This window comes from Geotrypetes seraphini, chromosome 2, assembly GCF_902459505.1.
Source record: "Geotrypetes seraphini chromosome 2, aGeoSer1.1, whole genome shotgun sequence".
NCBI lineage: Eukaryota > Metazoa > Chordata > Amphibia > Gymnophiona > Dermophiidae > Geotrypetes > Geotrypetes seraphini.
This window is the reverse complement of record NC_047085.1, coordinates 208,060,869-208,076,757: the sequence shown is the minus strand read 5'-3', so window position 1 is coordinate 208,076,757 and position 15,889 is coordinate 208,060,869. Positions and strand designations below refer to the sequence as shown.

The window sequence follows — 15,889 nt, the reverse complement described above, 5'->3', positions numbered from 1 at the left end:
TTAAGTGATATTAGTTTCCTTATTGTTTGGTTGTAAATTTTTTCTTAAATTTCTGTTAAGCGTATGCTTTACATTTCATTAAAAATCTAATAAATAAAGGGAGTCCTCTCAGGCTCCATGTGATTCTTAGCACACCACTGTTGGAAAGCCTTCCAGGCTTTGGCATAAGACGCCATAGTAGAGGATTTCATCGAGCGTAAAAATGCCGAAATAATTACATCTGAAAAACTGCGCTTCATTATAACTGAGCACTCAAGGGCCATGACGTAAGACCAAAGTACCATAGGTTCTTCATGGGAACTAGTTCCTAACTATTGATGGAGAGGGGCCAGAGACTCTCGTCCCACGGAAGATGGACGAGATCGGCATACCATGGGCAACGAGGCCAGTCTGAAGCTACAAGAATCACCAGGCCAGGATGCGTTGCTATCTGGCAGAGGACCCGACCAACCAAAGGTCACTGAGGGAACATCATACAGGAGCTCGTGAACCAGCCAAGGCCAAACCAAAGCATCAGGCCCAAGCCCTAGATTCCTCGCTGTTCATCGATCGAAAAAGCGCCCGGCTAAGTTCACTGCCAAAGCCAACAAGTCCCTCTGGGGCTGACCCCAGTGCTGTACAATCAGACAGAACGCTTCCAACGAGAGGGACCATGCTTCTGGGTTCAGAATCTGTTGGCTGAAGAAGTCTGCTTGAACATTGTCAGCAACAGCCACATAGGTTGCTAAAAAGACAGAAGATGTGCTTCCATCCAGTGGAAGGGATATGATCCTTCTGGCCCAAAATAGAGAGAGAACTAGAGCCCCTTCATGATGTACTTACGCCATCGCTGTGGTGTTGTTGGAGAAACTTGTACCGCTGGTCCTTTCAGAGAAGCTGGAGAGTGAGTAGTGTCAGCTGAATTGCCCGAAGCTCCAGATGATTGATCAACCAATGTTTCAGACCAGGAATCCACTGCCTCTGAATGAAGCGGGTCCCATAGTGAGCCCGCAGCCCAACAGGCTGGCATTCATCATAAGAGTCATCCACTTGGAAATCCAAAGAAGCCCTCCCTGGCAGAGAGCCTCCCCCTGAAGCCACCAGCTCAAGGTGCTGATAGCTGGCACCATCCAAAGGAGTGGCATCTGAAGGGGAAAACTCTGCAGAGACCACTAATATAGGAGGGCTCCTGCAAAGGGTGCATGGGCGCTCTGGCCCAGGGGATCACCTCCAAGGAGGCTGCCCAAGACCCCAAGCATATAAAACCAGGCCAAGGGAGCAGAATGGTCCAGGAGAATTCTGTTCTGTTGTTGAAGGATCTGTCTACGTGCCTTGAGAAGAAATATGCAACCCTTTCTGGATACAAAAGAGAAGGCCCAAAAACTCCAGGGACTGGGAGGATGCCAAGCATCTCTTCTTGAACTTGTGAACGTCTGCAGCAGACACTACTGTCTCCACCGCACTTTTGTACTCCCAACAAGACGTAGACCAGATCAACCAAGTATCCCAGGAAGGGTGGACTTGGACCCTCTGCTGGCGGAAAGCTGCAACAACTACCATCTCCTTGGCAAAAGTGGGGGCGCTATTGCGAGACCCAAGGGCAGAGCTGTGAATTGGAAATGCTGTTGCAGAATATGGAAAACGCAGAAACCGGTGATGCTCCGGGTAGATTGAAATATGGATGAAAACCTCTATGAGAGCCAAGGATGCTAGAAACTCTCCTGGAGAGAAAGCAGCTATCACCGTGCACCGTTACCATTCGGATAGGAGGAATCCACAAGAAGCGAGTGGCAAACTTCAGATCCAGAATGGGTCTCCAATCCTCTGACCTGCCCTGGAATACAATGAAGTATAAGGAGTATCTGCCAAAGCCTGTTTTATGTTTTGGAACAGGTTCCAGTGTCCTGATATCTAAGAGGCGTTATAGAGTATCACGGACCCTGGACTCCATTCCGGTCAACTTGCTGGAGTCCAGAAACAAAGCCGGAGGCAGACAAAGGAGGACTAACTAATGTCCGATGAAAGTCAAGTCCACTTCCGATAAAACGAGGAAGCCACCCCTAAACCCTGGCATCATTGGGGCTTTTTAGGCATAGCCACTGCACAGGAACCTGAGGCCTGAGGACACGTGGAATTGGTACTGTTAACATGTGTGTAGCCCTTGAAATGTCTCTGGAAGGAAAACCTATGGATCCCTGACAACATCTGTGGGAGGAACGAAGAGCACTACGTCCCCCTCCCAATGTCAATTGAAACTTTTTCACAGGGAGAGACTTAGGGTGGCGCTCGTCAACACCTGTATAGAGGTCATTAGACCTGTACCAACAAGAAGCTGGCCCTTGAAAAGACATCTGCATAAGGAGACCCTTGAGGCAGCGTCCCCAGCCCAAAGACAGATCCAAAGAGTTCAGCGTGCAGACACTGCACCAGCAGAGAATGTACTAAACGCGAATAAGATCATAAAGGGCGTCAGGCACTTAATCCACACCAACCATCACCAGCGCAGGACAGGCATGCACCTCCATAGAGGACTTAATGCACAGGCCAGAATGACAGGCATGTGCCATAAAGGAAGCGCAACAGGCAAACCAGAAGGGGAAAGAAGAAATTTGCCTCAAAAATATAGCAATGCAACCAAAGAGAGGCAAATGAGATGTCAAAAATCAGTCACTTTATTAATGCAAAAGGTCAAAAGGTCACATAAGATCTATAAAGTCTATAACAATGTCCAACTTGGTAAAAGGATCTCCGAGAGAATCCCAAGTCTATAACAGAAGGTCAATTTTGGTAAAAGATCTCCTAGATCAGGGGTGTCAAATGTCAGTCCTCGAGGGCCGCAATCCAGTCGGTTTTTCAGGATTCCTCCATGATTATGCATGAGATCTATTAGCATACATTGAAAGCAGTGCATGCAAATAGATCTCATGCATATTCATTGGGGAAATCCTGAAAACCCGACTAGATTGCAGCCCTCAAGGACATTTGACACCCATATCCTAGATTGTCCCAACTAGGATCCCAGTTTCAGCATCCATAGATGCCTTTTTCAGGGGATAAAAACACTGCTGTGGATGATTAAAGCTCAAGTAGACAAGCTTACATACAAATCGCTTGTCTACTTGAGCTTTAATCATCCACAGCAGTGTTTTTATCCCCTGGAAAAAGGCATCTATGGATGCTGAAACTGGGATCCTAGTTGCGACAATCTAGGAGATCTTTTAATAATAATAACTTTATTTTTGTATACCACAATACCACAAACAGTTCAGAGCAGTTTACAATGCATGAGACTGTACATATACAGCGAAGATACAATGTAAGGGAATGTACTATGCAGTTGAGGGCAGTTTACAATGCAGGGGACTGTACATATTCAGCATAGGTGTTTATACAGCGAAAATACAAAGCAAATTTACAATGCTAGAGACTGTACATATACAGCAGGGATATTTATACAGTGAAAAATACAGTATGAGAGACTTATAGAGCAAGATACAATGCAAGAGACTGTATAATGCGGTTGAAGTGGTTTACTATGCAAAGATAGTTACATATATAGCGAGGCTACAGAGTGGTGAATGGCAAGAAGAATGCAACCAGTATCAATTACGGGAGGGTGCCGAGGGGGGAGGGGTAAGTAGAAAGGATGGAAGTATTGGATTGAGGGGGAGGAAAGGAGAAATCAGGGGGGGGGAGAGAGGTGGTAGAGTTTGGTTATTTGGAGGGGAGGGGTTCGAGAAATTTATCATAGAGGTAAGATTTGAGAGATTTCCTGAAGAATGAGTAAGATGGGGCAGATGAGATGGTGGTCAGGCAATCTGTCCATCTGCCAGCTTGGAATGAGAGAGTTCTATTAAGGAATCTTTTGTAGGTGCATCCCTTTGGGGATGGGTAGGTAAACAGATAGACATTGCGCGTGCGATTGGTGCCTGGGAACGCAAAGTGGTGAGACAGATATATCGGGGACAAGCCAGTTAAAGTTTTGTAGCAGAGGCAGGCGAATTTGAAGATGACTCTCGCTTCTATTGGCAACCAGTGAAGTTTTCTGTAGTAAGGGCTAATATGGTCTGCCTTTTTGAGGCCATAGATTAGGCGGACGGCGGTGTTTTGTATGAGTCTCAGACGTTTGATGGTTTTCTTGTAGGAGCCCAAATATATGATATTACAGTAATCCAGGGTGCTTAAGATTAGGGATTGGACCAGCAGTCTAAAGGAGGGGAAGTCAAAGTAATGTTTGATGGTACGGAGTTTCCAGAGGGTGTAAAAGCATTTTTTGACCTGAGCGTTGGTGTGGTCTTTGAAGGTCAGGCAGCGGTCTAGGATGACTCCAAGGATTTTGATGGTGGGATTAATAGGGGAAGTTAGACCGCTGAGTTGTAGGGTGGTGGTCGTTAATTTGTGGTTGGGACTTGCAAGGAAGAGTTTAGTCTTTTCTGGATTTAGTTTTAGTTTGAACCGGGTGGTCCAATGTTCGACCATGGTGAGTACTGATGAGATGTGCTGTTCTGTTTCATGTGACAATGAGGAGATGGGGATGACAATTGTAATGTCATCTTTATAAATGTAGGATTTCAGCTACCAAGATTGACCTGTTATAGACTTGGGATTCTCTCAGAGATCCTTTTACCAAGTTGGACATTATGTCATAGACTTTATAGATCTTATGTGACCTTTTGCATTAATAAAGTAACTGGTTGATTTTTGACATCTCATTTGCCTCTTTTTATTTGGTTGCTTTGCCATAAAGGAAGTGGCCACTGCTGCTCAGATACCTAAAAATGCTTTTCTTCAGTTTCTCGAATTAGAAACTGAAATTAGTGAATAAACGATTTATGATGGGAATTAAAGATGGGTATGCTTTAGCTTGCTCTGCAACACCCTGTTGAGAGACTTTCTTATTCATGTTTCCTGCTGCCTCATATGGATAAACATAAAAAGAAAGTCTAGGCTTACCCTTCTAAGACTCCTGTTTCATCTTTGCGCATTCCAATGGATGACCAGGACATTCGCTTTGCTGATGTAGACCGTCCTGGTGCATCAAGTGAGTGTTGATTGGGTCCAGTATCAAGAGAAAGAGAGCTTCTGCCAACCTCTGACCTGGAAGTTACTCTCACCCCCAAGCAGCACTTCCCTACTCCAGAGCCAGCAGTGAGAGTCAGTGGCGATGTGACAATGTCTGGGGTGCTGCCTGATGTCAGCGATGGGAGTCCTGCAAGATGTGAGGAAATGAAGCTTTCACTTGCAGAGAAGTCCGAGCTTGTGGATGGGGAGAGTGTGATGTGGAAGGTAGGAGCTGAATCCCGGAAAACAGCTCTACAGATGGCAGAAGAATTGCGGGGAGACCCTAGACAGTCCCTGTTGGGAGTAGGAAATTAATGGGTTAACAACTTCAAGCAGATTTGCTTCAATATTTAACAAACCAACAGACTGAGACACAAAAGCTGAACTCATTCACTGACACCCCTGTTACAATAGAGGTGAGCTTGGAACGAATCAGTATGTTAATATCATGCAACTAGTGTTTAAGCCCGTTACATTAACGGGTGCTAGAATATATGTCTGTCTGTTTTTCTTTCTGTCTCTCTCCCTGCCCGTCTCTTTCTTCCTTTCTTTCTCTCTCCCTCTCGCTGTCTTTCTTTCTGTCTCTCTCCCTGCCCCTGTCTCTTTCTTCCTTTCTTTCTGTCTTTCTTTCCGTCTCTCTCCCTGGCCCCCTTTGTCTCTCTGTCTTTCTGTCTGTCTCTCTCTCTGGCAGTGGCGTACTAAGGGGGGGGCGGGAGGGGCGGTCCGCCCCGGGTGCCAGCCATGAGGGGGTGTTCCCGGCCTTGCCGTTCATTTCCCCCCCACCACCCCCGAAGGACCGCTCGCCCCACTGACCTTCCTGCACCACCTGTGAAGCAGCCCGCAGCAGGATCGCGACTTCAGCGATACCTGAGCTGCTTGGGCGCTGCTTCCTGCGCCGCAGTCCCGCCCCTCCTCTGATGTCAGAGGAGGGCGGGAACGCGGTGCAGGAAGCAGCGCCTAAGCAGCGCAGAGATCGCTGACGTCGGGATCCTGCTGCGGCTGCTTCATAGGTGGTGCAGGAAGGTCAGTGGGGCGAGCAGTCCTTCGGGGGTGGTGGGGGGGGACTGAACGGCAAGGCCGGGAGCATAGGTAGTGCTGCTTCATAGTGGTGCGGGGAGGCCAGGGGGCGAGCGGTCCTTCGTGGTGGGGCGGGCGGGCAGGCAGGCAGGCTTTCAAGGAGGAGGGGGGTGACAGACAGGCAGGAAGGCCTTCAAGGGGGGACAGGCCTTCAAGGGGGGGACAGGCAGGCCTTCAAGGGGGGGACAGGCCTTTGGGGGTGTGTGCAGACCTTTAAGGGGGAGGGACAGGCCTTCAAGGGGGGCAGGCAGGCCTTCAAGGGGAGGGACAGGTCTACAAGGGGGTGGGACAGGCCTTCAAGGGGGAACAGGCCTTGGGGGGGTGCAAGCCTTCGGGGGGGGTGCAGGCCTTCAAGGGGGGGACAGGCCTTCAAGGGGGGGGGGGCAGGCCTTCAAGGGGGGGACAGGCCTACAAGGGGGTGGGACAGGCCTTCAAGGGGGGTGCAGGCCTTTGGGGGGGTTCAGGCCTTCGGGGGGTGCAGGCCTTCAAGGGGGGACAGGCCTTCAGGGGGTGCAGGCCTTCGGGGGGGGTGCAGACCTTCAAGGGGGGGGACAGGCCTTCAAGGGGGGGACAGGAAGGCAGGCCTACAAGTGGGGGACAGGCCTACAAGGGGGGGTTCAGGCCTTCGGGGGGGTGCAGGCCTCAAGGGGGGACAGGCCTACAAGGGGGGGCAGGCCTTCAAGGAAGTGGGACAGGCCTTCAAGGGGGTGCAGGCCTTCAAGGGGGGACAGGCCTTTGGGGGGACCCTGGTTTAGAAGTACACGGAGGGAAGGGGGTGTTCAAAGAGACGTGCATATGCCAAACTTTGGGGGGGAGGAAGAAATAATGGGTCTGAAAATAGAGGAGAGGGAGAGAGATGATGGACCATGGGATTTAGGGAGGGAAGGAACAGAAAGGGAGAGAAATTGGACACAAGGGATGGTGTGGAGGAGGGATAGAGATACTGGATAGGAGGGTAATTGGGAAAAGAAAGGGAGAGATGGTGGACTCGGGTGGTGGGGAAGGAGGGAGAGATGCCGGATGAAAGGGTAGTTAAGAAAAGGTGGATCTGTGGAGGGAGATGAAAAAAAGGAAAGATACCAGACTTCCTGGGGAGGGAAGGGAAATGGAAAGGGAGGACAGAGTTGGCAGATGGATGGTTAGCATGCAGAAAGAAGAAAGAAGGAGACCCCAAGTTATCAGAAGAAAACCAGAGCCTTGGACCAACAAGATTTGAAATATAACCAGACAACAAAAGGTAGAAAAATTAATTTTATTTTCTGTTTTGTGATTATAATATGTCAGATTTGAAATGTGTATCCTGCCAGAGCTGGTGTTGGACTGTAAACGTGAGCTAGGATTTAACAGAGAGAGGAAAAGTCCTTTTTGTTTCTTTATTTTATTTACACTACAGCGCCAGTGTGATTAGGAGAAGCCAAAGGGGGTGAAAAAGCTATAAAACCCCAGGAGTTTTGAAAAAAATCACCCAACTGGGCAGGAAAATCGAATTGAAAAACCAATTCAATAGGCTGAATCGAATCAAATTTTTTTTTCCTGAATCTGGCAGCATTAGTTTGCGCTACTGTCTTAGACTTTAGGACCTGGGATTGGGGAGAGATGGCATCCTCAGTACTTTATAATGCAAGTGAAACGAGGATTTGGTCAGACTTTTGAAGGGTCTGCAGAAAAAAAATATTGTATAGGCCGGGGACATGAGACAGCAGGAAATGGGAACTTTTCTTCCTTCTATTTTTGTGAATGGAAAGGCTGAGGATGTCAGAGAGTTCAGTTAAAATATGTGCTTTACAAGAAAATATAATAATGTGTTTTATAAAGTTTATAGCATAGCTGGCCTACCCAGTGAGGTGTTCCTAGTGGTGGTGGTGGCAGCGTGTCAATGTGTTGAGAGGAAGAGGTGGTCTGGGCTGCTGAGCAAACTCCGGGCCCATTTCCACCCCCCAGTTAGTCCACTCCACTCAACTGGTTCACACACTGAGTGGGTCTTTGGGTGTTGTTTTGGGATCTCTTCCAGTGGTTTATCAGTATCTCCTTCTGGTCCAAGGAAGGAAACTTTGTTATCCTTAGCATTGACCTACAGAATATGTTTGTAACAGTGCTGCTTGTGTGGCATTAGGCTATGTAGTGATCGAAAGAAAAAAACAGACCTTTGCACATTTTTGCACTATATGGTGGGTGTATGAGGAGATTCACATTTCCTGCACAGCTAAGTCCATGTGAAGTTACCTTGTGCTGTATTTGACATCTAGCAAGGTCTCTGTTTGAAAGGAAAGATCTAAACTTAAAAATGAAGTGGCCAGAAGTTATGGTAAAAGCAGATAGTGTAGCTGGTTTTAAGAAAGATTTGGACAAATTCCTGGAGGAAAAGTCCATAATCTGTTATTAAGACATGGGGGAAGTGTCTGCTTGCCCTGGATCGGTAGCATGGAATGTTGCTACCCTTTGGGTTTTGACCAGGTATTAGTGTCCTGGATTGGCTACCATGAGAATGGGCTACTGGGCATGATGGACCATTGGTCTGACCCAGTTAGGCTATTCTTATGTTATGTTCTCATCTGTAGGGGCCTTTGTTTTCACTTCTTATTTTAATGTATTTTTTTCTGGGAACTTATCAGTGTTTTTTATAATGGGAACAAAAATGGAAGAGAATTAATGTGTGTGGGTTGAGGGGGTAACTAATTTCTTCAGCTAAATAATTCAATCCACCTCAACCAGACATAGGAGAACTCACGCACCATTCACACACCCTCCAACCAAAAACGTCAAAAGAAAAAAACTGTTCGACAACCTCCTAGCCATTCGAGCTGCAACACTCGACCCCCAACTCTACAACCAATTGACATCGACCACAGACTGCAAAACCTTCAAAAAGAAATAAAAACCCTTCTATTCAAAAAACACATAAAACCGAACTAACACAAGCAGAACTGTCCCAAGCATCACCTGCAACTACTCCATATGTACTTCTGATGTCATGACAATTCAGACATAATTTATGTTATGTTATGTTTGGAATATAAGAAAATTTTCACTGCCTGTTTCTATTCTGACCATTTATTCCGTTTCATGGTCATTACAAAAAAATATTTTTTTACATGGGGGGTGTCAAAAAATGATGGGCCCCGGGTGCCTCATACCCTAGGTACGCCACTGCTCTCTGGCCCCCTGTCTTTCTTTCTGTCTGCCTGCCTGGCCCCCTTTGTCTGTCTGTCTTTCTGTCTGTCTCTATCCCTGGCCCTCTGTCTCTCTCCCTGGCCCCGTCTTTCTGTCTCTCTCCTGCCCGCTGTCTTTTGTTCTCGTGCACTGCCTGCCTGTCTTTCTCCATGGCCCCCTACCTACCTTTCTTTGTTTTTCTCAGTGTCCCCCTGTCCCCCCCCAAAGCAAACCAAGATTGCTCCCTGCCCCCAGCACACCCCTCCCCCCAAAGCAAAGCAAGTTTGCTCCCTGGCCCCCCTTTCTCCCCCCTTCCCTGTGCAGCAGCAGCATTTCCCTCCCCCCCCAATTCCCTGAGCAGCAGCAGCATTCCCTCCCCCTCCACTTCCCTGTGCAGCTGCAGCAGCAGCATTCCCCCACCCTCACCTTCCCTTTGCAGCAGCATCTCTATTTGTTTCTGGCCGGCTCCCTTACAGTCCCTTGCTGAAGTTATTTTTGAGTTTAAAGCTGCCGTGGCAGCTCCTCTCACGATCCGCGCCTGCGTCGGAAGCCTTCTCTCTGACATGACATCAGAGAGGCTTCTGATGCAAGTGTGGCTTGTGAGAGGAGCTGCGGCGGTGGCTTTGAACTTAAAAATAACTTCGGAAGGGACTGTAAGGGAGCTGGCCAGACCACGGGCCGCAGAACAGTACCTGGGGGGCCACGAGTTTGAGACCGCTGGGTTAGACAGAGTGAGGGTGGGAGTTGCCTCTGTGGTCACCGCCTCCATGCGTCCCTGCTTAAGTTGCCTCCACATGCGCAGAAGAAACCACCGCTGACTCCTACTACGCATGCGAAGCCACGGAGTTACGGATCACAGATGCAGGGATCATGGAGGTAGGAGTGCGCATGCGTGCTTAGGGTTTTATTAAAGTAGATGAAACTATATACATTACACTACATTTATTGACTTCTATTCCACCTTAATCTTTCAGCTCTAGGTGGTTTATAATAAGAGGTATCTGGACATTTCCAGGGAATTACATTTCAAAGCGTATTGTTGGACAGACACTGGATTAACATTGCAAAATGTATTTCCTAAACATCGTTTTTTGTTGGGGTTTTTTTTAATTCTTTATTCATTTTTCATCTTACAACAAGTGCACAATACTACATCATATTAACTATTACAAATCACTTGATATTCATACAATTCTGATTTTACATACATGAATTTAATCCCCCCCAACCACTCTTCCCACAAGTATTTGAATTCAAAATATCATTTATATATTATATTTCAATCTATTAATCAAACCTTAAAAACAAAAACTATTTACCCTCTCCCCTCATCCTACATGTAAATATACTTTCATTAGGAAAATGATGTCTACTCATTGCAATAATTTGTTAATGGCCCCAAATCATTTTAAAATTATTATAATTCCCTGTTTGTATGGCAATTGATCTTTCCATTTTATAAATATGACACAATGAATTCCACCAAAATGTATAACTAAATCTATTGTAATCTTTCCAATTGTAGGTAATATGTCGTTTTGATTTCTTTCCAGAATATTCTATTCTGACGACATCTTTATCTAGTTTTGCTACTTGGAATGACAGCAGGCCTTCTTTTTCAGCCTTTTTGTTTATTTGGTTGAGGGGTAAGAAAAGGGATTCATGTTTCTCTGAGGCCTTTTTGCTTCTTTCACTGAGTCTTATTGTACAGATAAATTGGGGCATAGCCGTGTAGTACTTTAAACAGGCAATAGAATTTGAATAAGATTTGGCCTTTCACTGGGAGCCAATGTGTTTTTAGGTTTGCTGGTGTTATGTGGTCATATTTATTCATGGAAAAGATTAATCTTCGTGTTGTATTTTGTATAGTTTGCAAGTGTTTTATCATTGACTTGTCTTATAGCCCATTACATTAATGGGTGCTAGAATATATGTGTGTGTGTCTGTCTTTATTTCTTTCTCTCTCTCTCAGCCGCTTTCTTTCTTTCTGTCTTTCTTTTTCCTTGGCTGTCCATCACCACCCCTTGCCTGCTCCCCCTGTCCATTCTCCCTTCCTTTTACCTCCCCTGTGTCCACCACCACCCCTTCAGTGCTCTCCTTATGCAGCAGCAGCCCTTCTCCCTTTGTTTTACCTCCCCCCTGTCCAGCAGCACCTCTTTCCTTCTCCCCCTGTCCAACATTAGGCCTCCGTTCCTTTTTCTTCAGCCCCCTGTCCATCAGCACCTCTTTCCTTCTCCCCCTGTCCAGCAGTAGGCGAACCTTCCTTTTTCTCCCGCCCTCCTTCTTATCCCTATGATAAATCTTACTTGCTCTGCCCCTGATCAGAGGTTCCCAACAGCCGCCCAGTTGCACCCATTGGAAAAGTTCCCTCTGCCGCATCCCGCATCCCTCCTGACGTGACTCCCGCTGTCTTTCTTTCTGTCTGTCTCTGTCCCTAGTCCCCTTTGTCTTTCTGTTTTTCTGTGTATCTCCCTGCCCCTGTGTCTTTCTTCTTTTCTTTCTATCTCCCTTCCTCCCTCTGTCTGTCCAAAGCAGCATTCCCTCCCCCTCCATTTCCCTCCCCCCACACCAGTTCCCTGCAGCAGCATTAGCGTTTCCTCTACCCCCTTTCCCTTCCCACGGTACAGACTACGAACCTGGCGATTCCAGCGTGTGCAGCAGTCTTCACAAGCTGCTTCGGGCCCTTCTACTGGCCTGATTTACTCTGGCACGTCACTGATGACATCATCAGAGACGCGGCAGAGCAAATCAGGGCAGTAGAATGGCCCGAAGCAGCGTGTGAAGACTGCTGCACACGCTGCTTGAATCGTCAAGGTAGTCGGATCCGCGGGAAGGTAAGGGGGGGGCAAAGGACTCTGGTCCCGATCTGGGGCGAAAAGTTGCTGGGCTCCTCGATGGGGGCGCTGAGCGGCCATGATCCCTCTCCTCCGAGACACCCCCCCCGCCCGCTCACCCGCCCGCTGGAGGAACAGAGATTGGCAGCTGGCTGCGGTCCCAGCTTGTGGAGGCATCGGCGGCTGGTGATGAAAGCGCGCATGCGCACTCCTACCTAAGGTGCCCTACATCTCACGGAAAACGGACGCACGCAGATGGGAGTGCGCATGCGCGGCCTAGCATTTTATTATATTAGATGCCGGACATGGTAGGAACAAGATGTTGCAATAATCCAGCATTCACAAGATTAGGGATTGTTCTAGAAGATGAAATTGTGGTACTTCAAAAAATTTGTGTATATGTCATAGGTTAAATATTGTTATGAAGGATTTTTGGATGACATTGTTGATCTGTAATTGAAGAAAGCCGCATCTATTTATAGAGATCCCTAATACTTTTAGGGCAGGTTGTAGTGGGTAAAATATGGAGTTAAACAACCTCTAGCAACCAATATAAAAATTATTATTCTCCATTAATAGGAACCGCATTTTTTTCTGTGTTTAGTTTTAGTCCGAGGTCCTTCATCCAGGATTCTAAAGATATCTTGTATTTTTTTTAATTATTTCTTTAGTTAGTGAGTTTTCAACTGGTAGGAGAGTGAAATTATCTGCTTAACTATATGAAGCCATGCCTATTTTGTTTAAGATGAAACGGAGGGAGGCAAGATGCAGGTTGAACAGTATCGGCGATAATGGTGAGCCCTGCGGAACGCCACAGGAGTTTGACTGGGCTTCTGATATTCCTTCCATAGTTTTAACCTGATATTTCCTGAATTGAAGGAATCCCTGAAGTCACATGTAGACTCATCTGCTTCTAGTATCCGTAATAATCTGGGGTGATCTACTAAGGCTGAGGATATAATTAGATAATTAATATCTTCTCACCTTCACTTAACTGTTGTCTTGCTGTGTCTAATAATGTTCCCAATAGTGTCTGCACTGTGGTTTGTTCTAAATCCAGATTGGGAAAAGTGTAGTAAGGAGTAATCATACAAGTATTTTCATAGATGTGATGCTACCATGATTTTTACATATAGAGATATGGAGGTGATTGGCCTGTAGTTGAAGGGTAAGTCAATGGATGCTCTTTCAGTATAAGGGTGATGACTATTTCACTAAAGTCTGTAGGGAACTGATCGACTGACAACATAGATTGTGTCCAGTCTAGGAGTTGTGCCTGAAATTGCAGTGAGGATGTTTTTAATAGTTATAATGGGCAACAGTCAAGGTCGCATGATGAGCGTGTATACTTCTGATAGGCCTTGTTCATCTCTCACTAGGTTGATTGTTGGAAGTGGGAAGGTTGTTCTATGTTCTATCTGCCAAAGTGGAGCCATTAGGTTAAGATGGGATGTGAATTTCATTTTGAAGGTCAGTGGCTCCTGTGGTCTGTGATCTAATGACAAGTATCTTACTTTTGAAATAATTTGCTAATTGAACAGCTGAGGGAGGGCATTCATCTCTTGTAGTTAAGTAGGGTTTGGTATCCGTGAGTTCTCTCAGCAGTTTAAACAGCTGTTTTGTGTCTTGTGGTCCAGTACCCATTAGTTTAGCGTATTAAGTTTTTCTCACTGACTTTAGTTTTAACTTATATAATTTAACCATATTTCTCCATTCCTTCTTGGCATGGTCAGTGTTTCTCTTTCCAAAACAAAAGGCTGTGGAAACAGTTGTTGCTTATGTAGACTTTATTGGTATAAAAGAGACGCTAAGAACATCCACAACTTGAAATTATGAAGAGGACCCAACATGGTCCGTGTTTCGACCTAATAGTCTCAGTTTCTAGCGGCAACAACAGAGAAAAACAGTTCACCAACGCTCGGGCGTAGATTTTTTTTATATCCACAAACTCTAGAAGAGACCACACTGGGATCCCTGAGGAAGACTATTAGGTCGAAACATGGACCATGTTGGGTCCTCTTCGTAATTTCAAGTTGTGGATGTTTATATCGACTCTTTTATACCAATAAAGTCTACATCAGCAACATCGGTTTCCACAGCCTTTTGGTTTTGGATTTTCGTTTTAACTGTGGATTTTACAAGTCAACCCCTTGGCTGACAGTGTGTCTCTTTCTCCAGTCTCTTTCTAATTTCCTACACTGTCTCTTTAGCTACAATAGTTCATTATCAAACCATTTGTCTGCTTGTCTTTTGATTTTGTTCTTCCTATATTTAAATGCCATATTGTCCATAATCTCATTACTTAGCTTGCAACATTGGGTTAGAAAGTCTTTCAAAGTATAGTCTTTACTTATCGAGTCTTCTTTGGCCCGAAATAGCAACATGTCAACTTTTTGGCGTGTTTCAGTTAGCCTTGTACTCAGTTTAGATCAGGGGTGTCGGACTCAATCACATAAGGGGCCAAAATCTAAAACATAGGCTAAGTCGCAGGCCAAATTTTTTATTAAGATACTTAGAGGTCCTTTTATTAAGATATGCTAATCAATTTAGTGCACTCTAAATGCACACCTTAATAAAAAGCACCTCTTAGTCTTAGTAGAAGTATATGAGGTTGAGCATGCCATTTGGGGAGGACAAGGCAGCCAGGTTGGCCACTGTTGGAAACAGGATCCTGGGCTTGATGGACAGGTCCGTCCCAGTTTAGAAATATGCCTTTTCCATTTGAATGTATGGCACATTGTATATTCCCTTGGGAAAAAAATTCAGGCTGGCTGAAATTTTGGGGCCTGAAGGACCTCTTGATCCATAGTTAATATTATTTAGCAGTGCTCTATACATGTAGCCATGGGTGGGTCAGTAGAAGCATTCATGCAATCAACATTAAGGAGAGAAATTCCTAATGGGGGCTGCTATTGAGTTCGGTTATTTTAGCACAGTATCTCACTTCCCCCCTAAGTGTTTCCACACAACTGAAGAGCTTAGTTCCAAAACCTGTTAGATATGAGAAGCTATTTTCTGGATAAATGGCAAGTTTTAATTTTCAAGAATTCTAGCCAGCATAAGAGAAGGTTTTCACTGAGTATCATATACCTTACGAATAAATGCTTTTGGTGCAAATTTCACACATGTTGTTGCTATCTGTGAAGGCAGTCTGTTTCCAGTAGGACCTCATTTATGAAAAAAAAAATCTACTTAGTAGGTTTTGGAACTCACATGTTCGAAAGCTTTTCTTTTAAAATTTTCAGGCAGGCAGCCGGGAGGACCAGGCGGGACCCGAATGGTGACGGCAGCCGGGAGGGTGCAGGCGACCATGAGCGGTGACAGTGATGACGAAGGCAGAGGAAGGCGCTCATGAAGAGCGGTGGCAGTAGAAAGCGTCGGGAGCACAGCATTGCAGCCACGAGGCTTGAGGCGTGTGAATTTACATGATGCCTTCCAGCGGGCTAGCTTAAGCTGGCCTGCTGGAAGGCATCAATTGTAGATTCACGCACCTCAAGTCTCGCGACAGAGCAGTAAAGATCTTTCTTCTACCTAAGCCTATAGCTGATGCGGGCCAGCTTAATTGCAAATTTTTAATTGGCTTGCAGGCCAAATTTTATGACACCGTGGGCCAGCTTTGGCACGTCTGGTTTAGATTAAATGTATATGTATAGTGATCTGACCATAATGACGTTCTTCCTTCTCCATCAGACATATAAATTTCTGGGTGAGGGGTTGAATGTTAGATAACTGTAGCTAGATCTAGTTGGTGTCCTTTTTTGTGTTTGATCTGTGGGTCTAGTATTTGA

General features: G+C 46.0%; 1 protein-coding gene across 14 annotated transcripts in view; it reads right to left on the bottom strand.

Annotated features, from left to right (window-relative positions):
* Nucleotides 1-15,889, bottom strand: part of FAM217A (family with sequence similarity 217 member A) — a 166,451-nt gene that overhangs the window by 33,003 nt on the left and 117,559 nt on the right. For 13 of the 14 annotated variants that reach the window (XM_033934797.1, XM_033934798.1, XM_033934801.1 and 10 more), the window contains one exon: nucleotides 4,933-5,334. The exons of the other annotated variant lie outside the window; for it this stretch is intronic. In XM_033934797.1, coding sequence (XP_033790688.1) covers nucleotides 4,933-5,334 — 402 coding nt within the window. The remainder of the gene's footprint in view (nucleotides 1-4,932; nucleotides 5,335-15,889) is intronic. 14 annotated transcript variants of the gene reach the window in all.